At 46.8% G+C, this 24,100-nt stretch overlaps 1 protein-coding gene across 1 annotated transcript; it reads right to left on the bottom strand.

Moving 5' to 3' along the window:
* Positions 1-78: 78 nt before the first annotated feature.
* usp34 (ubiquitin specific peptidase 34) lies at positions 79-23,990 on the bottom strand. Its single transcript, XM_077718543.1, has 79 exons — positions 23,501-23,990; positions 21,382-21,472; positions 20,717-21,254; positions 20,531-20,581; positions 20,107-20,256; positions 19,955-20,022; positions 19,239-19,431; positions 19,077-19,138; positions 18,927-19,008; positions 18,653-18,745; positions 18,336-18,461; positions 18,086-18,215; positions 17,887-18,002; positions 17,341-17,664; positions 16,858-17,249; positions 16,536-16,750; positions 16,268-16,386; positions 15,989-16,116; positions 15,819-15,908; positions 15,482-15,577; positions 15,317-15,399; positions 14,874-15,028; positions 14,674-14,787; positions 14,484-14,583; positions 14,131-14,293; positions 13,938-14,064; positions 13,699-13,849; positions 13,476-13,576; positions 13,070-13,285; positions 12,853-12,981; positions 12,634-12,753; positions 12,415-12,498; positions 12,249-12,335; positions 11,939-12,139; positions 11,789-11,871; positions 11,563-11,603; positions 11,281-11,405; positions 10,902-11,054; positions 10,675-10,779; positions 10,313-10,404; positions 9,877-10,181; positions 9,136-9,299; positions 8,996-9,061; positions 8,770-8,916; positions 8,634-8,690; positions 8,482-8,559; positions 8,269-8,363; positions 7,984-8,156; positions 7,730-7,865; positions 7,574-7,652; positions 7,424-7,477; positions 7,243-7,338; positions 7,111-7,175; positions 6,969-7,044; positions 6,841-6,888; positions 6,689-6,754; positions 6,536-6,616; positions 6,382-6,467; positions 5,958-6,126; positions 5,810-5,884; positions 5,577-5,728; positions 5,318-5,471; positions 5,202-5,246; positions 4,984-5,088; positions 4,524-4,671; positions 4,148-4,452; positions 3,746-4,075; positions 3,513-3,670; positions 3,128-3,206; positions 2,933-3,059; positions 2,749-2,856; positions 2,569-2,673; positions 2,385-2,509; positions 2,098-2,221; positions 1,950-2,029; positions 1,732-1,872; positions 1,496-1,636; positions 1,276-1,429; positions 79-1,220 (listed from the first exon to the last, which is right to left on the bottom strand). Exons 1-79 carry the CDS (start codon positions 23,541-23,543, stop codon positions 742-744), a joined length of 10,713 nt encoding a protein of 3,570 aa, XP_077574669.1. The 5' UTR covers positions 23,544-23,990; the 3' UTR covers positions 79-741.
* Between the last annotated feature and the right edge of the window lie 110 nt (positions 23,991-24,100).

Raw genomic sequence — 24,100 nt, 5'->3', positions numbered from 1 at the left:
GAAAAGACAATTTGTAGCAAAATGAACATGTATTAAGAGGAAAATGAAAATCTTGAAAAAGACTTGCACTACGCAAGATTGTCAATAAAGATTTTTATTGATGAGAAATGAAAGAGAAATTGACAACAAGCAGCTAAAAGTCAACAGCAAAACGGACCAACTTTTTGCCAGTCATAAAACTTCGACTGGTCCAAACACGTGGCTTTATTTGCGCCACAGTCCAATAAAGCACCACTTTCTATATATATAGATTCATATTTATATATAAGTATATATAAAGATCTATATATATATTTATAGAGTTTTCATATACACCTTCAGGCAACATTTATTCAAGGATTCTTGATAGAATCAACGTTTCTTGTGGTTTTTCTCATTTACAGGTAAACTGACTTTTGTGTTCTCGTCCCAACACAAGGCAACATTCTTATTTGTTTGTTTGTTTGTTTGTTTTCTTTTTAACCTTTTGACTTTCCCACTTAACTCGCCACGGTCGCCTGGCCCTTGAAAAAAGTACAAAAAGTGGCACAGAGAAGACGAGTGGTAAAAACGCAATAAAATTAAATTACGGCAAAAAAAAGGAAAAATAAAATCTTCATCTTTCGTATAAAACAACAAAAACACGTTTTTGCCCTTTGAAGAAAAGAAAGGGTGGGGGTCGTCGATTCCTAGGCAACGAAGCAGGAAAGTTAAAATAAAATAAAAAAAAATTTAAAAAAGAATTCACGGCGACCGATGATGTCACAAGGAGGGCGGGGCCTTGGAGCTCAGTTTGGTAACCATGGCGACGGCGGCTTCCAGCGTCCTGCACAAGGCGTCCAGAGCGTCCTCTGGCCCCTCCCCCGCCACACCGGGGGAGCTCGACGAACGGGGGGCCTCCTCCGGGAGGGGCGGAGCCTCGGAGTCGGACGACCTACGGCCCGCCTCCTCCGCCGTCTTGTCCTCTTTGTGGGGCGAGGAGGAGTCTGCGGGTGAGGGCTCGGCGGGGTCCGGGGGAGTGGGCGGGTCTTGTTCCGTGCCCGGGTCGATCAGGGAGGAGGAGTCGCGCGTCTCGGTGTCGGACGTGCTGGTGGGCGTCAGCGCCCCCGGCTGATGCTCTGGCTTGGACGAGTCGGTGCCGACATTCGGCGGGCAGAGGGCGGCCGCCTCGTCGTCTTCTTCGTCGTCGTCGCTGCTAACGCGGCGCCGCTTCAGAGGAGTGGCGCCCTCCTCCTCCGAACCTGCCGACGACATACAGTTAGAATGGAATCGCGTTGTGGCGAGCCTACTTCGTACCGTCATCGTGGCGGCGATGCGTTTCCATCAGCGTGTCGCGTTGCTGCAGGCAAAGGCGACATCGGGCCGTCAGCTCCTGGAGGGCGGGGCCCAAGGCAGAGTCCAGGGCGGGGGGCGGCTGCACCGACAGTACCAAGGTCAAAGCCCGGAGGTCCTGGAAGAACCACATTGAGCACGTCAACACGTTTCTGCCCCACCGCGAGCAGTTTGGGGTACGTACGGCGTTGAGTAGGGCGGCGGTCTTGTTGAGTTGCGGCCAATCAGACGCCAGCTCGGGCCTCAATCCGCCGTGCTCGCTCAAGACGCTGGCCACCAACACGCTGACCAGACTGCAGCAGCTCACCCCTGACAAGACCTGCACCTGAACACACGGGGACGGCGTGATCGAAGACGCCTGATGGTCAACGACCTTCCACAAAGATTTTCGGCAAAAACCCTACTGGAGGGCGTCCGTACCTTGTGCAAGAAGCAAGTAAGGAAGGCGTAGGCTGCATTGTTATTGAGGAAGCTCCTCTCGTCCATCAGGACGCACTTGATGTACTCGCCAAAGGCCGCGTCGTCGCACAGCAGCTTCACGCACGTCTTGGACAGAAGCGACTAAAAACAGGAATAACGGCGGAGGGATTCAGCCGGGGAGGGGGGGGGCGGCGGGGGCATTCGACCGAGCGACGCACCTGCGACTGGCACAGTTCGGTCCACAGTTTGGGGAAAAGGGCGAGGTGTAGAGGAAGCCCTTCGTACGCCATCAGCACACCTAAGGAGACACGGTGAGGTGAGTCGCGCGCCGTGGATCATGGCGGCGGTCGGACGGCTGGCACGTACTCAGCTTGACCAGCGTGTCTGTGAACTTCTCGCAGTTGATGGCCACGCGGCACAGGAGGTGAATGAACTGCTGGTAGGACAAGAAGTAGTCCAGAAGCATGCGGTCGTACGCCTCGTCTTCGCCCTGTCAAGGACAAGAAAAAGTTACAACAAAATAGCGCCACCCGCAAAAAAACAACAACAAGAGGAAACACATGCATGTATAAATAGTTTGTAGTCATGTGAAAGAAAACTACACAATGGAGTTGACGTGATAGGTAAGGTCAGAGGTCGTGGACCTTCCTAACCTTGGTGCTTTCCACCATGGACGGCAGCAAACACATGTTGAGTTCCGGTCTGGGCGGACGAACGTTGCTCTTGGCACCCATCAGTTTCGTGTTCTCCCGGCAGGGCAGGTACGGTCCCAGTGACACTAAGGGCACAGAATGGTTACCAAATGTTTTTTCATATTAGTCAAGAATCATGACTCACTGGGTATGTTGCTGTGGTGGTACGTGAAGTGGTTATGTTGGAGGAAGGGCACCAGCGTGTGCAGGAAGTCATGTGGACTCAGCAGGAGGAGTTCCTTCAGCACATCTGCGGGAAGCAACGAAACAAAAAGACCATTAGCGGTCGCTTTTGTCCCAGGCACCGTCATCATGGTGGGCGTACCCAGGCAGCCGTTTCGAAGTTCGGGCGGGCTGTACGAGTTGAGCAGTGTCAGCAGCTTATGGGCAAAGTCGATCCTTTCCTGCCATTGGATCAGAGCTTGCTTCACGTCTGTAGGGGAACAAAAAAAAATAAAAACGCAAAGCTGTGAGTGACGACGTCGCCGTGGTAGTTGAAGCTGGCTCACCTTTACGCTGCAGGTATGGCCGGGTAGCTTTGAGCACGGACAGGAAGATGGAAAGGAGCTCTACCAGGTCGCCAGTGACGTGGCAGGCGGTGGCCTCGTGGTACATCATGTGCAGCGTGTTGAATGACTGCGAGTGGAAGGGCACAGTCAAGTCGAGTGAGTGACGCGACTCAAGATGGCGGGCGTTTGTCTTACCTCTGTCATTAGAATCAGGCCTCGGTTGAACACCACCAGTAGTCGGTCCTCGTCGTTCTCCAACAGGACTCTGAAGGCACTGAAATGACATGACATCAAGTTAAAGTCAAAATTCAAGCTATGTTTCGATGGGACATATTGAATGCTGTTTGTTAGTAATTACTACTGATTGTTGATAATGTTAATTCTGGTTGAGGAATCCAAAAATGGAGTACTTCTATATAGTAACTATAGTTATCTTAATAATTAATAAATAATAATAATATTTTTCCCCCTCAGCAGACCTAATGTTGTCCATTCAAATAACTGAATCCAAATTAATTTGTATTAGGCAATATTTTGGTCCCCTACCCCAATAAAAAAAAAAAATCTAGTCTTAAATGACCTGATGAGGGTGGTCCAGCACGAGCGCCCATCCAGACATCTCAGATAGCAGCTAATGGTGGTCTTCTTGAACTGCTTAACATCCTCCACTTCCTCTTCTCGCATGTCAGCTCGCTGCGCCACGAACAGCTGCATCAGGTTGAAGAGTTCCTCCACCGCCTGCAGAGGGCGCAAATATACCACACCTTTAACAGCACTTCTGGTCCCACATCAGCCCATCCCGAGCCCACATACCCTGGGATACTGGCTGGCGTGCGGTGTCAGGTTCTTGAAGGCCCACTGGATGTTCTGGTGTGATGCCAGCTGTCGCGTGAAGGCCGGGGACTGGTCGCAGCACATACGCAGGATGCCATAGTAGGCGGGTAGCATGCTGCGGTTAAACAGCACCACCTCCTGGTCGTCGTGGTCAGCCAGGATGTAATTGAAGGCGATGTTCTTGGTCACGGCTGGATTTTGCACCACTAGTCGGACGTTCTCGCTGCAGTCCACACACACGCTGTACCAGAAGGACAACAGCGCCTGCTTGTTGTGGTTGGTGGCGATGGCCGGCTCCGACAATTTGGGCTGCCGTCAAAACAATAGCGGCGTTCAGTCAAAAATAAAGAGAAAGAAGCTCATTTTGTTTCATAGTTGTACCTGGAAGAGGTTCCACAAGTCCATGAAGTAGAGTGAGAACATGAGCTTCTCGGTTTTGGAGATTAGGCAGTAGGTCATGAAGCTGAAGTATTGCACCAGTTTGGTGGTGCCGTGTACGCTGGCATCCACATAGAGCTTGGCCCGGCCTAGTAGGCCCAACAAGAGGTTGTAGACCTGGTGCAAAACCGCTGTGATGTCGGGAGATAGCGGCAGCTCGCGGGTGGGCAGGTGGAGTGAGCGTGTGGAACGGAACATTTGACGGAAGGAGTTGCTGGGGATCAAGGACACCAGGAGGTAGGCCGCCGCTGAGAGAAAAGACAATTGATGAGCCCAATTTTTGTTGAGGTTGCATTTTAAAAAGGGGATCCTCACGTACAGGTGCGCACGCGGGGGTAGTTGTGGCCCAGAAGGAAGCGCTCCACCCAGTTCTCCATGTTCTGTAGAACCCAGCTGTGGGCTAGCTTGTTCCGAGGAGTCTGCACCGCCAGCCAGTCCAGACACTGAGACGGGCTGTACTCGATAACCTGGGAATTATAATCTGGTTTAGGATCAAAATTCTAATGAAGATTATAGTATATGTACATTAGATTTCCTGATTTTCCCCTCTTTGAAATCAATAATAGCCAATTCTTATGTGTTTTTATTTCAAAAAGCATTTTGTATTATCAAACAATAAATATGTAAAATATTTTCAGTTTTCCACTTTAATATTGAACATAATAAAAACATATTTTGTTTCCTTTTGAAATGAAAAACAAAATGATTAAATATTTTTACTATGAGAAATGCGTTTTCATGCCTAAAGTTTGAATCTTGAGTTGGTAAGTGGCATTTACCTCCCAAATCCTCTGGAGAATGTAAGAAGCAAAAGAAGGCATCCCTGGGGGGCCGCCTGCAAACTCCATCAGCATGGTCAGCAGCTTGAAGAAAGGATTAGAAGCCTAACAAAACAAAACAAAACAAAAATATATATAAAAGAATATTGTAGGTTGGTTTCAGCCTTCACGCTAAGGACGTTAGCATGACGGTAACATGTGGTGCAAAAACGACTCACATCAGGTGTCAGCTTGGCGATGGAGGTGAACAGCATGGACACAATCTACACACAAAAAGGCAAGAGTCAGCAGGATGGAGGGAATTCCCCCACAAAAAATAAGGCGAGCGACGTACGTGTTCAGCCAGGCGGTTGTTATAGCGACAGAGGCTAAAGATGAGGTTGCACGTCTGCCGGATGTTGATGCCGTCTCGGATATGCTGGAAGAGGAACGGGAAACCTTTGCCGCCCGTCAGTGCCGCCATGTCACTTTGGGACAACGTCAGGTGTCTGGGACAGACAATGGGTCATTTGAAAAACGGTTGGGAAAAATACTAATTACCAATTTCTTAGCCTTTTAATAATGGAGAAAAAATAAATCCTAACTATGCGCACCTCTCCGAGCGCGATTGCTCCACCAGGAGGGCGATGAGGGCAATCATCTTCTCCAGAGCGGCCGGACGATATTTCTCCTCAGCCAGGGACAAGATGTCCTCCTCCTCGTCTTCCTCTTCGCCCTCTTCTTCTGAAAGAACCTCCACTTGGGGCTGCCCGCCAAAAAAATGTAAATTAGCGTCAACCTTGTTTGTTGGCTTTCTGTCAGAATAAATGTCTTCTGTTCAACTCACATTTTCTGGTCCTTTGGTTCCCATGTAGAAATGCACCATAATGGAGATGGCTTGCAGGGACAGTAGAAATTGACTCTGGAAAGGGTGGAAAAAAATAATAGACAATGTAGCCAACTTTTAGCAGATAAGAGTCTTTTTTCAGACTGACCTCTTCTTCTCCCATCTTGGCGAACTCGTAGAGGAAAGCAAAGTACTCGGTGAGATGTTTGCTGTGAGGCTTGACGCCGTGCTCCATAATGGACAGCAACGTCTTCACGAAGCGGGTAACGCAAGAGCGGCTGCCGATGTCCTCCACCGAGCCGTCCATGTCGTCGGAACTGCGGGAGGAGAACATCATAGAGTTCACAAGGTTGAGTCTGTGGGCCAAAAAAGGATCAGCCATCTTGGCCAAAAGTTTACCCAATCTCAGGTTTATTATGATACACTATATTGCCCCTCCCATGACTTTGTAGGCATGCTCTTGCCCATATTTTGCAGACCAGAATTTTGCTACAGTTTCTAAGCTTTCTTTTTAAACACAATCACCTCAGTAAAGAGACAACCAATAACACTAGTAAAAAAATGGAACCCACCCATCTTCCATGCCTGGCTGCAGATACAGGTGAGCATGGACTGGTCGCAACCTCTGAATGACGTGGATGCACAACCTCTGGAACATCTGACCACAAGACAGCAGTTAGCACATGTGTTGGCGACAACGGCTACCCACCACCCCGAAAACAATACCTGTCTGACAATCTGATTAGGACACTTGATGAGGATCTGCATGGGCCACCAGTTGTCATCTGCCATCCTGTCCAAAAACCACTGACGGGCGGGAGAAGTCCACTTCATCACGTTTTCGTTCACCACAAATTTCGAAATTGCGTTCAGACTCACCTCACAGGCCGCCTGGCTGTTGTTGAACTGTTTGGTGAGGAGTTCAATCCACTGCAGCATGGTGGGCTGTTGACACGACAACAATTCACTTCAATACTACAGTCTCAAGTCCACATTCAAAATGAATAAGTAAGGGAGAAACATGAGCTGACCTTTTCCTTGGAATGGATGAAGGTCTCCAGGACGAAGGACGTACTGAGCTACAACGAGACACGGCAATTCAACGTCAAAAAAACGACGTTTACGTCTTGGTAGCAAAAGAGTGACCCGAATGAGTTACCTTGGCTGTCATGAGGGAGATGGCTTTGGGGTCGGGGAGAGTGCTGGGGATGCTGCTGCATAGATGCCACATGAAGCTAAAGTGCAAAAACAACCATTAGGGTTTGGACACATGGCAAAACAAAGCAGCTGGTGAAACTGACCCAAAGTAGGTGTGCTCAAATATGTTCTTGTCCTGAAGGAACTGCATGTTGTCGTGCCAGATCCACTTCAAAACACACACACAAATATGTTTAGAGATCGGCTCAGCAAGATTGCGAAGATTTGAACGCTACCTCTAGCAGATCTGGAGAAACATCAAAGGTGAAATCCTTGGCGTTGTCCTCCTGAAGCTCGACGCGTTTGTAGAACAACATGTAAGCACTGTGCGTCTGAAGAAAAGACCAAAAAAATGGAACGTGCCATCTTCAACATGGCAAAAATCGTGGAATGCATTTTAAACGGATGGATCTTTACCTTCTCGAAGGAGAAGTCCATGAACTTGTCAGTAACCGAGTCATACGTTTTGGTCTAAAAGACAGAAAAATAATTTTTTAAAATGCTCAAAAGGGGGCCATCATCATTGCCACATCCAACATGGCGGAAAGATCGGCGTTTCGCTCTTACCGTCATTTCTCCACCGAAGCACTCGGATGCCAGCTGGGCTGAATCGAAGGGCTTCACCTCGGCGTCGTTAAACAAGTACCTGCACGGAGGCCATTTTGAAACAGATGCGTGCTTGTGGTATTGTGTGCCCACGTGTGTGTGTGAGTGTGTCCTCACCACTTGTTGTTCTTATACGCGTGAGGGTTGACAATGTCTCGTATGAAGCTGTAATAATGTCCTCCGTCCGCAGTGCCCGTGTGCACCGTCACACCAATGAGGTCGTATTCAGAACTTTCCGATTCCTTGGACTCATCTTGGAGGGAAAAAGTAGAAAAATCACTATGTTAATACATTATGTTCACCACTATTTTGGGGCCCAATTATATGGTAATATAAAACGTGTGGAACATATTTAATTAATAATGACGCACCCTCTCGGCGTTCTCCTTTAGCCATGAGGAAATGTTCGGTGTAGGGAGTCATGTCGAGACGCAGCGGGAAAGAAAAGTGCGTGTTGACTTTCTCCTTCATCATGGTGACCATGTTGAAGGTGTAGCGCATGGTGTTGAAGCTCAAGATGCCGGGCAGCTTCTTAAAACAAGCCCTGTGTCACACAGAAATCCACAAAAAACACCCATTTCCATGAAAAAGCTGTTTTCACGCAATTAGGCAGCCAAAACAAACCCTTACGTGACATCTGAGGTGAGTGAACTGACCTTTTCTCTGCGCGCACCTTCTTGCCACAGTGCGAGCATGTGTACATGTTGTCGCCTTCCAGTGTGTCTTTGATGGTCACCTCATCCAGGGACTCCTGAGTAAGCATTACAAGAGGAAAGTCATTTTGTTCCTTTTTTTCTAAGTTACAGGCACCAAAACATCTAGATTTTTCCACCGGGATGAACTATAACAAATGGATCTGGGACACTCACGTAGATGTTTTTCATATCAGCCACTTGACACCGAACTGTGTAGAATTCCTCGACAGTCTGACTGACGTGGTCGCAGTCCTGTCGTAGCACAAAAGGAACGTCAATCATTTATTACCAACAGCGAAATATTTGCTAACTATGGTTGAACTGACCAGAGAAACCACATTGTTGGTGATGACGCCGCCAAAAAGAGTCTTGACTGTGTTTTTCTGTAAAAAACATTGGAAGGGAAAAACCTGAAGTGTAGAAATAGACTGATGAAGTGACAAGGTGGAAAGAGTGAATTACCAGCTCATGCGACATCTCCTCGATCTTAGTAATGAGGTCTGTAAAGAACTCTGTCATGTCCTTTTGCTCGCCCGTGTTGAGCGGTTGCTTGTCCATGGTGTACGTTTTACAGAAGGGTCGAGGGTTGTATGCTTTCCTCTCGCTCTCCTGCAGTTAAGATTTCGGGTATCACCTTCAGGATGCTATTTTTTTGGAGTTTCAAAACGGGAACTATGTTGAATCTCACCATTAGGTATGTAAACATCTTTTGCAGCTCCAGTAGTGTGGTTTTGTGTTTGATATCCTCAGCGTACTGCGCACAGACAGAAAGTTGAGTGTTTAATTGGAAATAATAAGAATGAGGAAGAGGAGTAGGAGGAGGCTGACATTGGCAGTGAAGATGGCTTGGCGGGCCTCGGGGATCATGTAGAGTTGTTGGATGGTAGACGCCAGGTAGCAGGTGGCACCCAGGTTGGTCAGGCCCACAAAGCGACACTCGGCGCGAACGTCGTCGTGAGGCCAGTAGTCCCACTTGTATGGAGCGTGCGAGGCTGCGGGTGAAGGGAAGCTTGTTAGAGCCAAACGTAATAAGATCACGTTTTTTAATGTACTACAAATACTTCAATTACTTCAATTACTTCAAATACTTCGAATACTTCGAATACTTCGAGTACTTCGAGTACTTCGAGTACTTCGAATACTTCGAATACTTCGAATACTTCGAATACTTCGAATACTTCGAGTACTTCAAATACTTCAAATACTTCAAATACTTCAAATACTTCAAATACTTCAAATACTTCAAATACTTCAAATACTTCAAATACGTCAAGTACTCCAAATACTCCAAATACTCCAAATACTTCAAATACTTCAAATACTCCAAATACTTCAAATACTTCAAATACTTCAAATACTTCAAATACTTCAAATACTTCAAATACTTCAAATACTTCAAATACTTCAAATACTTCAAATACTACCACTAACACTAATACTACTACCACTAATACTAAGAATAATAATAAGACCTAGGCTTTGTCATCAGCATTTACTTGACAAAAGCCTAATTGTCATCATACCCAGCTGCGTAAGACAGCTGGGCATGATTTTTTAAATCACTCTCACCCTGCATGTGCTGCGACATGACCCAATTATGCAGCAGGCGGTAGTTGTCGGCCGAGCCCTTGACCGTCTCCACAAGGAGGTCGTAGGCGGCGGCGCGGGCGGCGTGCGACTTGCACTTGGGCTGCGCCCGGTCGGCCAGGCTGGGCAGCAGGAACAGCAGGTTGTGGACGTCGCGCAGGAAATCCTGTCCTTCGCGTGAAAACTTGAACGGCGGCTTGTGCTTGAGGACGCTGGTGGCCAAACGCAGCAAACCAGTCAAGCCATCGTCCTCGATGCTGCCGTCCTGCTGGTCCAACATCTCGCGGCTGGAAATAAATCATGTATACATTTCGATGAGTTTTTTCAGACATGTATTGGTCTTGAAACAACAATATAGGTCCATCTGATCTTTTTGTAGAAAAAAATGTAGGGGGAAAATTTTTTTGAGCCCACCCACCTTCGTATGCAGTCCGCCAGGTGTCGCGCCAGGGCGTCCAGGTCCAATAAGGTGGTCTGTACCGAACCCGCCAGCGACAGAGAGGGAGAGACCTGACATGAGTTCAAAAACATCGAAAACGCGAGCCAGCAAAAACTGTCACCAAGTGTTAAAGTGGATGTGGGCGTTTTTCAGTTCAATGGGAAAACTAAGCAAAAATAAAATAAATAGATAATACCCAAATAAATCCTTCCACACATTGAAAATCTCTCACATGCTTATGTTACACAGCAAAACAGTCCAAAAGGCGGAAAAAAATATTAAAATGATTCTGGGAGAAAAATAGGAATATACATTGAGTTCAGTTTAAAATCAGGTCCCACCTGAGTTGCATCTTTGACATGGATGTTGTCGATGAGCTTACACAGCAGCCAAAAGTATTCTTTGCAACCACTTTTTAGGAGAGGCTCCTCCTCATAGTCTTCCATCTAAAAAAAATCACATAACATTTGATGTATTCATCAGTTTTAGACTTTTTGGAAGAAAATGTCCTTCAAATCTGTAATGAAGCACATAACGGCTAATTGTAGAAAAACCTGTGTGCGCATACCCTGAGTGGTTTGACAGCCTGTGCGTCTGGCAGGAATTTAAGCAGTGTTGAGGCAGCTAGCAGCAGGAACGATCTATTGATGGACTCTCCGCCTTCCAGGCCCGACAGCGAGAGCTTGTAGAGGCCATTGCAAGCCTCGTGTCGCACAGCCGGCTTCAAATTAAGTAAATATTACAATGGTTAAAAAAAAAATAATAACTCAATGCAAATAACTGTGACCTTTGACCCTCTTTTCCTCATATCAAGTACCCTCCAAATTTGAATTGAGTGGGTTACTAGTCCAACATTTCTATTCCAAGTGTGCTAGAAAGTTAAATCTAAAATGTCAATATTAGCGTTTTAGTCTATTGAGAAATGACGTTGGCTGACTCTCACTCACCTCGGGCACCAGCAAGGTGAGTTTCCTGAGCCAGTCGTGCAGACGTTCGCTGTCGGCCAGGCTGGACTTGACAGACGAGGCGCAGTGGGCCCAGCTCACCAGCAGCCACATGGAGTAGTGGGTCACTGGGGGGGGGGGGGGGGGGACAAAGACGCACTGTCATCGACATTTACCAATGTAACTAACTACAGTCCTATGAATCCAACATTATTGGTTCACTTTATACCAGCATATTGTAGCAAAAGAAAGCTATTAACATCTAGCAAAATTTAGTTTGCTCACCTTCATGTCGAGACCTGTGATCTGACTGGGCTTTCAGAATTCTGTGGGGAAAAAAGGCAAAAAAATATATACAGTTGGAACATACTAAATTTGACAGAACTTCAGATAAAACCTTTTTTTCTGTTAGAATATATTTTAAATGCAAAATCTTTGATTTTGGTCCGTGTTATTAGCTATTTAATTGGTATATGCATTGCCCCTAGCTATTAGACTGATTGGAACAAACCTATGAGCCAGGTTGTCGTAGGTATATGCCACGTTAATGAGCCGTTCAATCAGGTTGGTTCCCTGGACCAAGCTGAGGAATACCTGAAAGGAGGAAAAAGGTTAGATGAGAAACGTGCACACATGTTATTTCTCCACGTATTTTAGCCACCTCGGTGAGCCTGGGGATGTGCAGACTTTTGCCGTGGTCCACGGCGGACTTGCGAGACTTCCCCGGCCAGGCCCGCTTGCGCTGGCCGTCGGCCAGGCCGGACCAGGAGAAGACGTCGTTGTAAGCCAGGTCCAGGTCGGCGGGGTCCACGGCAAATTGGCAAATGAGCTTCAGCAGGCAGGCTAGGCAGTCCAAAAGCCACTGAACACACCGTACAGAACACTCATTTGTACACTCCAAAGAATGGAGCCATAAAAAGTCACATAAGAAGAAGAAAAAAAATAAAGATTTGTTAGTATGAGTAGCTCACCACAGTCCAGGATTCCTGGTCTTTGGGCTCCAGGATGCCTGAATTGAAGATCTCCAGCAGCAGCTGTAGACCTCCGGATGAGACAAACTGGAAAAGAAAAGACATGTGGAATGAGTTGAATAAAAAGAATACAGAAGAAAAAGGTAGGCGTTTGTGCGCCATCTACCTTGCCGCTCCACGAGTTTTTGCTGTTCTCAATCTGGTCCTCACTAGAGTCATCAGAGTCTGGGTACAGGTCGCTGTAGCTTCCCTACACACAGAGAACCACAGACAAAGTCAGTCACAAACAATATATAATGTGAATCTTTTGAAAGCCCTAATATTGGAATCATCTAAGAAATAGAATGAACAAAGATGTCTTCACTCAAATGCGTGCATCTCTCACCGTAGACTCTCTATGAATGCGACGATTTGGTTTCCCCAACGCTTCGATGATCTCAAGAGCGTAGAGCAGCTTGTGGGCACTTTTGATCCTCAACAACTCCTTCCAGCAAAGTCCTTCATTCTGAAAACAAAAACACACGTGCGTTTCACAAATCAGCCTTGGTAAGCAGAAAGTTGGGGGTGGGGGGGCGTAGTAATGCCAGAATTGCCGGCTCCTGACCGTATTGTCATCCGAGATGTTCTGAAAGGCCTGCAGCATCTTGGGACACGTGGGCAGGAGCATGAGAAGCTCCCAAACACGGCGAGAGAGGTTCTCGGCGTGGAGGTGCAGTTCCTCGCAACGGGCCATCTATAGCACAAAAAAGGTCCGATAATTATCCCGGCTGTCTTCATGTGGAGGATCAGCATCAGCCTTTACGGAGCTCGACGCAACCAACCTCGGGACTGTCGCTGAGGTTTTCCGCAGAGGGACTGGGCGCCTTGAAACAGGCCAGCATCTCCAGCAAGTCGAAAAGCGTAGTGAGGTGAGGCTCCTGTAGCAGCAGCAGCATGGGGATGTGCTCTTTCTGTGGTGGAGGCAAGCACGACGCGGGCAGCTGCACGCCTTCGCCCTTCCGCTCGCGACGGGGAGCCCCCAGAGACACAAACACCATCTGAAGATTCAGGTGAAATAGAGGCTTGAATTATATTTGCCAGTTGTGTACAAAACTGAAGCTTTTCAGAGTATTCTACATTTTTTAGCTGAAAAATGTCATTATAATGGCTCAATATTGGATATTAATATTTTTGGGTAGTAGTGGATAAGTATATATATATACATATTTGATTTAGGCGACATGTTACCTGCATGTCCTTGAAGCCCAAGTCGTGAAGTGTTTTCTCATCGTAGTCGGTGGTCAATTCGTGGCCTGATGAGATCATCCGAACGGGTCCCATGAGACCCCCTGAAAAACAGATTGCCAGATGTTACCCCAAAAGAATACACTGGAAGCAATTGCACTCGGAATTTTAGTTTAAATAGTTTTAAACAAGGTTCTATGAGTACATGCACTTTTTTTTCCCGAACCTGAAAATTCTCCCGACTGCCGGCTGCTCTGGCCAAACTCCTGCAGCTGCGCCTGCTGGTTCATTTGCTCCTTCTGCAGGTTTTCGTACCAGTGGGTCACTTCGGCCCTTAGGTCGGCCACTTGGTCACTGGGATACATCTCGATGGTCATCTGCTTTTCAATAGAACACTGTTTCAGTACCACTTCAAGGCTGAAATGATAAATTTTAGCTATAGATGATAAAACAAACTGATTGGACCTTGTCTGGCAGACCAGCGGGCTGACACACGATCCGGAGGGGTAACGACTGTTTGTCACTGAGTGCCTTGAGGTGGCTGCTGATTCCCGTGCCCTCGATCTGCCACTGGCGCAGGTGGTAGGCAAACCTGAGTGAGGGACAAAGCGTTATGCAAGATGTGGCCTCGTTCTCCAGAAGAGTTCACCGGCATTACCTGCAGCGAAAGGCTTCCAGGTGTGTCTTGAGCATGAGGAGTCCTCTTTCGATGCTGGTCAGGCCCAACTGGGCTTCCTTCTCCAGATTGGCTGATGCCATCAAAAGACTCTCCATACACTTGCAGATGAACTCCTGTTCTTTCTCCAAACCAGTCTTACCCACTGAACACATACACAATAAACACTATAAAACAAGATTTGGGCAGGATCAGTTTATTTTTGGCCCAAAAATTGATTTTGAAGGAATTTCTGTGATGCTTCTTGTTCCCTTGTCAGTTCCTGCTATTGTTTTGGGACATTTTAGGTTTAACCCTTGATTACTAACTAGAGTACAAAATGGCTGGCCACTGACCGTTGATATAGTAAGAGTTGATGTACTGGATGGCAGCACGGCTGATGTCAGCAGACTGAGCACGGAGGGCGATGCCCCATAACTGGTCCATCCCACAAAGCTGAATACAAATGAGCAAAAAGAAAAAGACATAAGCGGTCATTTGTTGGCTGGGAAGGCAAAAAAACCCAAAACAAAACTTGACACACACCTCGCTACTAGCAGCATTGTCCAGTGTACTAGTGGCCAACCGGGCCAGGTTGCAAAGGTGCTGGAATAGGTTGAGGCCAGTCATGCTAATGGTTTCAGGTTTCAACTGAGGCATCTAGACAAATACGAGCAAAATCATAACACCAGTCAGAAAAAAAACGCTACAAGACAATCAATCGTGTGTGAAACAGCTGCAATTACCTTCTCCAGGAAGAGGTGCTTATATGTCTCAATGCCCATGGCGTGCTGGTCCTTGCTCCGCACCTGATTGAGAAACCAGTGCAGGGCATCGTCGTAGCACTCGGCGTCCTCCACTAGGCAGTGCCATAGAATGTCCACCTGTTCCAGGCTCAGTCCTGAACGCCACGACAAAAAACAACATTTCATTGAAAATACATGCCCAAGTCATAATGCCTGTTTTAGAGAGACTGTGAAATGTGGGGAGAAGGAAAACCACTTTCAGACATAAATACCACAAAATTGCAGTGTGGTGTGGCCTTAAATGACTTGGATTACGGCTTTAAGGTTAAATTTTGAGTTTTGAGTCAGATCTTATGCAACTTGGGTATAGATGAGCCAATGTCATGTCACTTATTCCCTTTTGTCTTGTTTGTATGGCCATGTATGCAAGTTGAAGGTCTTACTGAAGTGGTCTGGGGATCCCAGCGTGGAGAAGATGCAAGTGAGGAACTGCAGCCGCACCTGGACCTCCGCACTGTGACTGTACCTAAAAATGAGGAGCTCTCAGTTTACCTGGGAGGAATAACTTTTCGAAAAACCGACTCGCCTGTCTTGAAAATAAGACTCACAGGGCAAACTTGTGTCGGTGCTGTCGGACTTCCTGGATGTAGTGCTGAAGGTTGTCGAAGAAGAGCTTCATCATGTGCAGTTCCTTCTCGGCCCACCTGACAATCCAATAAAACATAAAAAAAAAAAATATATATATATATATATATATATATATATACTTTATATGTAATTATGTTCAGTAATGTAAACCTTTGCAGTTTAAACAAGTGCAACATCTCACTTTACCAGTGTGCTTAAATACAGGAATGGTAAGAAGAACTGTAGTTAAATACCGATTGACTTAAAATGTACTGTATTTCCGATAACGTGACATAAGGCATTCAAGCGGTTACTCACATGGTGACCCAATGGGTGTCATAGCTGGAGCCAAACTGCTGGAAAGTGCCAAAGAGCTTGGGAAGGAGTCTCAAGGAGACCACAACAGACCTAGGGGGGGCACCAAAAAAAGTATTGATCAAAAAAACTAAACATGTCTGTTTGCTTGTGTTTTCCAGACGGGTTCGCACCGGTGGTGTGCCAGGTTGTCCAGGCAGCCTTCAATAAATCGCATGCGGATTTGTCGGTCAGTGAACCAGCACACCAGGGAGCAAAGCAGCTTTTCTGCCTCGGTGATCAGGCCCTCGGACAGGTGGACCTGAAACACAAGAGAAAATAACTACATCTCATACAAAGTATATAAAGTCAATACTGAGTAAACAGTGCCATTTGGAAAATTTTCCAGTAGCTGCCAAAAGTATATGTTATGGTGCAAAGTGAGGTAGGAGGAGTTTAAAATGGTGGCATACAGCATCATTGTCCTGCACCAGGTCCCACAGCAATGTGTTTCCATTCTTGCAAACGTTGTCCAGGTTAACGTCAGTCACCGCGTGGCCGGCTGAATACTGATGCTTGTGCACGGCTGGACCTGAAAAACAAGGCAAAATCTCACAATTCAGAAAGCATTGAAGCCCAACAATGACCAGCTTTGTAGCAGAAAATGATTTAGGATCTTCATGACTTGACAGTATTTCCGTCATGTTGGCTATGTTTTCCATTTACTTTCATTCAACCCACCTTGCACCATGTGCTCATGGTAGATGGATGCCAGGTTGGGGAGGTGCTGCTGAAGGTGCGAGCTGAGCTCAGCATGCGAATTGATTTGGGCCAGTTCCTCCTCACAGCCCGACTCCTCGCCATCAAAGTCGGCCATGTTCTTCTCCGACTTAGCGCTGACCTGCGAGCTGCTGCAGCTCACGTCGTCGGCGCTCAGCATGTCCTCCACCGTGGGCCTGTGAGCAAGCCAAATTGATGTAAGACTAATATTTCACCATCATGATTTTTTTTTTCATTTTTAATAAGTATAACATCTTAAATAATGGCCGTGACGAGGACTTACCCTTCATGGTGGTGATGATGGTGGTGATGATGATGATGGTGATGGTGGTGATGGTGGCGGTGATGCTGGGGTCCAATGAAGCGGCGGCAATTGAAGATCTCGCCGCTCATGGCCTCGCCCAAGAAGTCAGCAGGTCGCGCCACGCAGGGAGGCTCCTGGGGCCTCACCTGACACGGGCTGATGTCAGGGGCTTGAGGCGGGTGCGCGGACGAGGACGCCACACACGTGTCCATCATCCTCATGCGACTTTCCAGGGAGGATGACGCGGCGGCAGCGGCGGCCATGATGGCGGACGTCTCCGGGCTGTAGGGGAGAACCTTGGGTTTGGTACCCTCGTTCAGAGCCTCGCCCGCCTTCCTCTTCCGGGACTCGGCTTGCTCCCGAGGCGCCCTCTGTTGGAGGTGAGAGGCATCAGTCACATGACTAATTCCAATTTTGGGAATTTTGACGAGCGTAGTTGACTTTCTACTATTGAGTTTGTACCTCTGCTTTTGGCGACCTGCTATCAGCGGGCGTCTCTTCTTCCTCCTCCTCTTCGTCATCATCGTCGTCATCTTCCTCTTCCTCCTCCTCATCATCGTCGTCGTCTTCCTCCTCCTCATCCTCTTCCTCCTCTCCCTTCAGGGCTTCGCTGTCGGCCATGTCGTCCGAATGGACGTCGCTGGCGGGGCTGCCGGCCGATTGGCTGGCTCGGCTGGAGGCGGCTTCGTTGCTGGAGGCGTCGCTGTGGCCGCTGGTGCTGCCCGGCCCGCTGCTGCCTTCCTCGGCGCTGTTGGCCGTCTCGTCAGAGCTGCCTTGCATAGACTCCTGACATCAAACGTCAAATCACAAAATTTAGGATGCGATCACATGACTCTATTTTACATCATATGTACACAGCAGTTTAAAAAGCTCCATTATCAATTTGGAATTCCATTTTGTCAAACCTGCCCTATCATGTCACTGGTCTGATAAATAGTATTTACAAAAATGTGAAAGGTATTCTTTTCTATTTTGAGTTAATAATCTCTATACTGAATATATTAAAACCTCAGTATCCGAAAGCCTCTGCTGCCCACGCTTGCTTCCCGTCATGATCTGCTCATCGATGTCGCTGCTGGCGCTGTGCTGCGTGTCACTGCTGTCCGGACTGGCGGCCGGGGACCCTGAACACAACACGAAAGGATCGTTAACACCACAGTGTCATTAAGTGACCTTCACGAGCATTCCCAATCATCATAAGACTGACCCTTTTTGTTGCCCATGGCCATGTTGGTGTTGAGAAGCGAGGCGAAGGAGCTCTGCTTGGACAACTGGGCTTTGGCGGCCAGGGCGTTATTCCACAGGGCCTTAATGAGCATGGAGGCCAAATAGAGCGTCTGCAAAGTCACAACAACCCCAATAAGCTCACTTGTGGCAAAGGTCATGTGATTAGGGACAACAGAGGTCTCAAGACATCACATTAGAAGGCCTTTGTATTTCAAGAAATGGACCAATACCTGCTCAGTGTGCGCGCTAGGGTGTAAACCCGAGACCAAATTGAGAACATGTCGGAGAGGCACCGGATCCAAGTTCTTGATGAGGGAAGGGAAAAGGTCGTGGATGTAACGGCTGCAGTGCTTCAGCTGGGACGGAAAGTAAAAAGAGGATATTTGTGAAAAGATGAAAGAGTTTTCATATTTTTGACATTTGTGCCTGCTAACTGTCAATTGTGCTACGTTCAAAACGGGAATTGCCTTTGGCAGTGATGCTTTTGGAATGCACCCTGACTGGACTATAAAATGAGGCGCAAGGTGAGCCACTGCAGGGTTTTTACCTGAGCTGCAGCCCAGATGCAATCCACGTGTTGCGTGCTGAGTCGACCCTCGGCGGCTAGGAAGTTAAGGATCACTTGGCACTGTTTAATGATCTGAAGAAACAATGTGGACGGTGAGGAACTTTCAACCAGGATTATTTGCCCTTTTTAACTCCCATTAACGCCATGTTTGGCTTGGCTACTAGCTAAACATAACATTAGCTAAATGCTGGTGAGCATATAAACAACACAAAGAGTCAATCGGAGATTACACTTTCCAAGAAAAGCTTCTTACCTCAATGTGCAAATTGGGTCCAAAAAGGTGTTCTACGACATTGTTTTGGATCAACCAGTCGGCCAGATCCTTGGCTATGGAGCTAAAATGCGGAAATACAACTTGGTCAAAAAACTGACATATCCTTTCAGTCTGCCGACACTAACTTACGTTTCCGTATCAGACACCAGAGACTCGTTGTTACACACGTCGTTAAAAGTGTGCAGCTGGTTCTGAAAGAGACAAATGTTTTTAGTTTTTACCCCAAAAAAACACACTATCTTTGCACAAAATGGGTGAAATGTCACTGTGCGTTTTTGCTAACTGACTCACCGTTATCTGGCTGAGTCCGGCCAGCCGCATGGTGAGTGTGGGCGACATAAAGTACTTAAAAGCGAGATCCAGGCTCTCCTTGTCAAAACAAAGCGCGCTGTCCAGAGGCTCCTTCACTGTGCTCCACATCAGGTCGGCCATGTTCCGCGCCGTACTTTGACGTAGCTCCTGGTCGGAAAGCCTACAGAGATACCTGAAAACCGCACAATTCTTCAAACATATGCACGCTGGACAGACAAATACCATATTTTCCCACCTATAGGGCGCACTTAAGTCTAAAATTTTCTCTGAAATGCCCAATCCAAAGCTAGCATGCATGCTAATATGTTTGTCATGCTAGCACAACCATTGTAGCTCCTTCCCTTGAAACTAAATGCCTTAAACTTAAAATACACCTGCAATTTCTAGTTCTATAGGTTTTTTTTTTTAACATCTGCTTGAAAATTTAGAAAGTAGAATGTCTGCTTGTCGCAATACATATTTATGATTCATATTTATCAATCTTTGCCTATGGAATATCTCTACCCGGGTCAAACCAGGATAGAGTTGCTGGTGGCTAAGAATCGGTTGCTATGGTGATAGTAGTGCTACCTAGCAACAACGGTACATTGTGATGGAATGTAGAGCTATCGGGCATACTGATTGGATTAAAAAAAAAGTATTATGTGAAAGGGTTTTAGTAAGATAGGTCGATTCAGAAGACGGCATCAACTCACCGTATGACATAAGAGCGAAAAGGGATGATGTGTTGCATGACGGCAGGAATGTGAAGCCATATTCGGATCTGAAGGCCACACCAAAACAAATCAAATTAGAACTCGGATGCACAGCGTTCAGATTCTGGATCGGGGAAGGCGGTTGTCCTTACGTTGGACACGATGGTGATGAAGGCGTGCGCGATGGGGAAAGGGAGGCTGTCTGGCGTAGCAGCCTGGAAACATTCCTTCATCAAAGATAGGCCGTGCTTGCTGCAGAAGAGACAAACGTAGCGCAAAAGGTGCAAAGGAACCTCCACGTCCTGAAAGCAAAAAGTCAACATTTTAATGAAGTGTACGCGGAGGAGTGAAAAGGCAAATGCCAACTGCTTAGAGACCACAAATCGTAAAGGTTAATCAGCATCTATTATAATGCCCAAATTCCATTTGCAAGAATGCGTTTCATTTGCTGTCACTAATTGGACAAAAAAGTCATAACAATGTGTTTGTAGTATAGAAATTGGAATTCAGTCAAAATACAATAAAATCAACAAAAAGACATTAATATCGCGGTTTTCTGTTAAAATTTTGTCTTACATTCATGTCACAGTAGGATCCGAGAATGCTGCTTTCATGGGTAGATATGTCCTGAAAAATCAAGTCACTTTGTTAGTCAACATAGATTATCATACCGTATATAAATGTGAAAATAATAATAATTAGGCCCATGCCCAATTCTGGCCTGCAATACTCAAAACATAATTTTCACATATGTATGTTTACCTCAATGGTGGGATGCGTGTTGTGTTTGTAAGCAGTGTAGAGCGGGAACTGGATCTGGAAGATCTTTGCGGCGCATAGCAGTAGCTTCTCTCGCTCCTCGGTGCTCCACGAGCCCAACGCGTCGTAGGAGCCTTCAGACCCATCGCTACTGCCATCGTTGTCGCCCTCCCCCTCACCCTCCTGTTCACTGGGCCCAGCTTGGGTCTGGGTTTCAGCCTGATTCCCATTCCGATCGTGGTCCGGAGACAGGCCGTCCTCTTCTGCCGAGTCCCGCTCTACGTTGACGGGCTCGTCCTCTCCGGGTGAACTCGGACAGAAAGGGGTTTCGCGAGCGGCCTGTTCTTCGTCATGGTGTTGGGAGTCGGCGGCGGTGGCGGCCGCCGCCGGGGCGACCCCCTCGGAATGACCGCGGCGGTGGAGTCGGCACAGACGGTCCCTGAGGCCGCTGATCTGTCCGACTACCAGATTGATGAGTGCGTACACCAACTGGTTGAAGATCTCCAGGTGCTTGTAGTCCTTGAAGCAGCATAAACATTGTCTACAACGAAAACAGTGACATGTCAGGTCACATGCTAACAAGAATGAGAAAAACCATGGTCAAAAACACAAATAAAGAAGCGTATTTACCGCACTATAAGGCGTGTTTTCAATGTGTGTAATCTTACCTTTGCGTCCATGAGCTGATGTGCGCCAACACTCGCAGCGCGTGTTCCTTCTTCAGTTGGAAGCCGCCCTCGCTGCCGTCTGCGTCGGAAACTGAGGACCGAGTACAACGTTGCTATTACACCACAACAACAGAAAAGTAGAGCTCACTCAAATGGATGATGTACTTTATTAATATAAAGGTAAATCTGTATGGGTGTCTATCTGTTAAATAGGACAAATATCAAATTGGTAGGGGGGGTAGATGGGGTTAAAGGGTTTTGTCTCTGTCGGCCACTGCAGCAGTGGGCTTGGGTTCAAAGGTCGCTACACAACATATGGAGCCCGTAAAACACAAACACTCAGTTGACAATGACAACAGAGCAGCACAAAATAATAATTAACAATATGTAATGTAATGACAACCCAAAACAACTGCAGTACCACTGTTATTACTCAAAATGAAACTGAGGGCTAAAAATGAGTCATTTCATTCATTATTGGTCTGTTTTCCCACCAAATAGTAATTTGTTTTAAGAATGTGTGCCTTTACATGCTAGCGGGTGTTTCTTGATATGTCCACAAGTGGACAATGAGGACAATGTGGACAATGAGCCACATTGAAACTTGACAATATGCAGCCAGTTATCCTCATGGGATTTGCGGGGGGTGCTAGAGCATATCCCAGTCAATTATGGGCCAGGGACACTCTTAATTGGTGGCCAGCCAATCACAGGGCAGAATGAGATGGACAACCATTAACCCTCACACTCATACCAAGGAGCAATTTAATGTTTTGGGGGAAATGTCATGTCTTTGTAGGGTTTCGTGTGATTAAAATCAATAAATGACTTGAGCCTATAAAGGGTTAAACGCAACCAGAACGGCCTGTTTAGCATCTGAATGCTAACCTTAGCTTTTGCTTTGGACCACATTTCCACAATAACAGAGATGTGCGTTCCAAAAAAACATGTTCAGTCCACACATGAAAGTGGTGTGGTTTTCATTTAGGGCAATGATTGGTCGCCTCTCGCAGTCAAAACAAAGGAACTGAAAAACAACAAAGTAGACAAGCCCCAGTAGCCTGTCAAGCTAACTTTTCCTAGCTCGACTTTCAACATTGTGACAACATTAAATAACCAACTATCTGACTGGGGATATGTTTTTCCTACTTTAAAAGACTATGTTTGCTTTGACTGCTTAACAATGAACTCAGACCACAATCGATTTGTCTGACAATTAAGGTCGACAAAACAAGACTTTAGCATGCAAGCTAACGTTGAAAAACAAGCACAATCACAACCACTTCTTGGGGAGAATAATTGAACCTAACGACAGTAAAATACTGTCACTCTTTTAACCCAATAAGACAGGTAATGTCACAGTAAGAGAAACATTTAAGAAGTGTAAACATTAGTTAATAAAATAGCAGACATGTCATTTCATCTATTCTACTTTCTATCATCACTTCAAAGGAAAACTTCAAATAAAAGCGGCATATCTTTCACCCTGTTAATTTGAACCTTTAATCCTCATATCCTGTGATGTCATTATTATGTGAACATGAAACTATATCCCACTGTGTTCATCTGTAGTATTAAGGTATTTATTTGCTTACTGTGATATTGACAGTCATGTCAGACTGGAAATTGCAATTCATTCTCAATTCCCTTACCAAAATGAATGAAAGGTTCAAAAACTAAATTGAGTGAAGTGACCCCCAAACAAAAGAAAGATGCTTAGGCTGACAAATACATCAAACAAAGTAGCTAACTCCGCTAGCTTGTGCGGAGGAAGCTACCTTCACTGTCCCTGCAATCTCAACATTATAAAGACAATTTCAACGACATTCAGGGGTGTTTACATGGAATGCAACGACACATAAAAACAAGAAAATAAATGTTGCTAATTATACTTTTCTCTCTCGTATTTGTGTTTTGAAAAACAGACTACAGACAAGTCACAACAAGGCCCCGAGCTGTCTGACCAAATGTGATAAATGATACGCCAATGAACTGGACGCCGACTACCCGTTGAATAAAATGCACGGAAATAAGGAGAAAAAGACATATGTTGAACGAAGCTAACATGGCTAGTGTGTGTTTATGTGTGTTACTATGCATAGCAGGTTGCTCTCCTTACTTTCGTTCAGAACCTCCACCAGCTCGGCGCAGTTTTCACACATCGTTCGCGCAGAGGACGGCCCTGGTGCTCCGCGTCAAACCATCGCTCCAGACCGGCCAAGGCGGTGGTAGTGGTGGGCTTGATTTCCAGACTGCTGTCGCTGCCTTGTAGGCTCCAATTATGAAGCCAAACGCGAAGGGGCCCTTTCTCGCTCGCTCGCAAAGGCTACAGATGTCGGTAGGCCGGCCGGAGCTCCGGGCTTCTAGTCGGCGGCGGCGAGGAGGAGGTAACGGTCAACGTTCGCATCCGAGCGGCGGACAAGGACAACCCAGCGAGCGGCCGAGGGAGGCCGACAGAGGCCGAGTCACTTTGCAGGCGACTGGACGTTAGTTGGTAGCATAGACACGGCCGCCATGTTTAAAAAAAATAGAGGAGGGAGGGCCAGGGGATGATGGTTGACGCAGCGTGCGCTCCTCTTTCGGCCTTTTCGGCTTTTTCCGGCCAAATCGCGCGCGAGCCACTTCGGCTTCGAAAATTCGCGAGACCTGACGTCAGTTTACGGAAGGAAATAGAATAGCTGCATCACTGGAGATATCGTGTACGAGATGGCAGATGCGG

Source organism: Stigmatopora nigra, chromosome 6 (assembly GCF_051989575.1).
Source record: "Stigmatopora nigra isolate UIUO_SnigA chromosome 6, RoL_Snig_1.1, whole genome shotgun sequence".
Taxonomy (NCBI): domain Eukaryota; kingdom Metazoa; phylum Chordata; class Actinopteri; order Syngnathiformes; family Syngnathidae; genus Stigmatopora; species Stigmatopora nigra.
The sequence above is the reverse complement of the archived record's forward strand: the minus strand, read 5'-3'. Positions and strand labels throughout refer to the sequence as shown.

Excerpts from the sequence above, each read along its gene's own strand:
- usp34 (XM_077718543.1), bottom strand. The coding sequence starts at position 23,543 with ATGTGTGAAAACTGCGCCGAGCTGGTGGAGGTTCTGAACGAAA. Across the intron at positions 7,653-7,729 it reads GCGTATAAGAACAACAAGTG|GTACTTGTTTAACGACGCCG; the intron begins GTGAGGACACAC and ends GCCTCCGTGCAG. Across the intron at positions 1,430-1,495 it reads CCGCCGCCCTACTCAACGCC|GACCTCCGGGCTTTGACCTT; the intron begins GTACGTACCCCA and ends TGGTTCTTCCAG.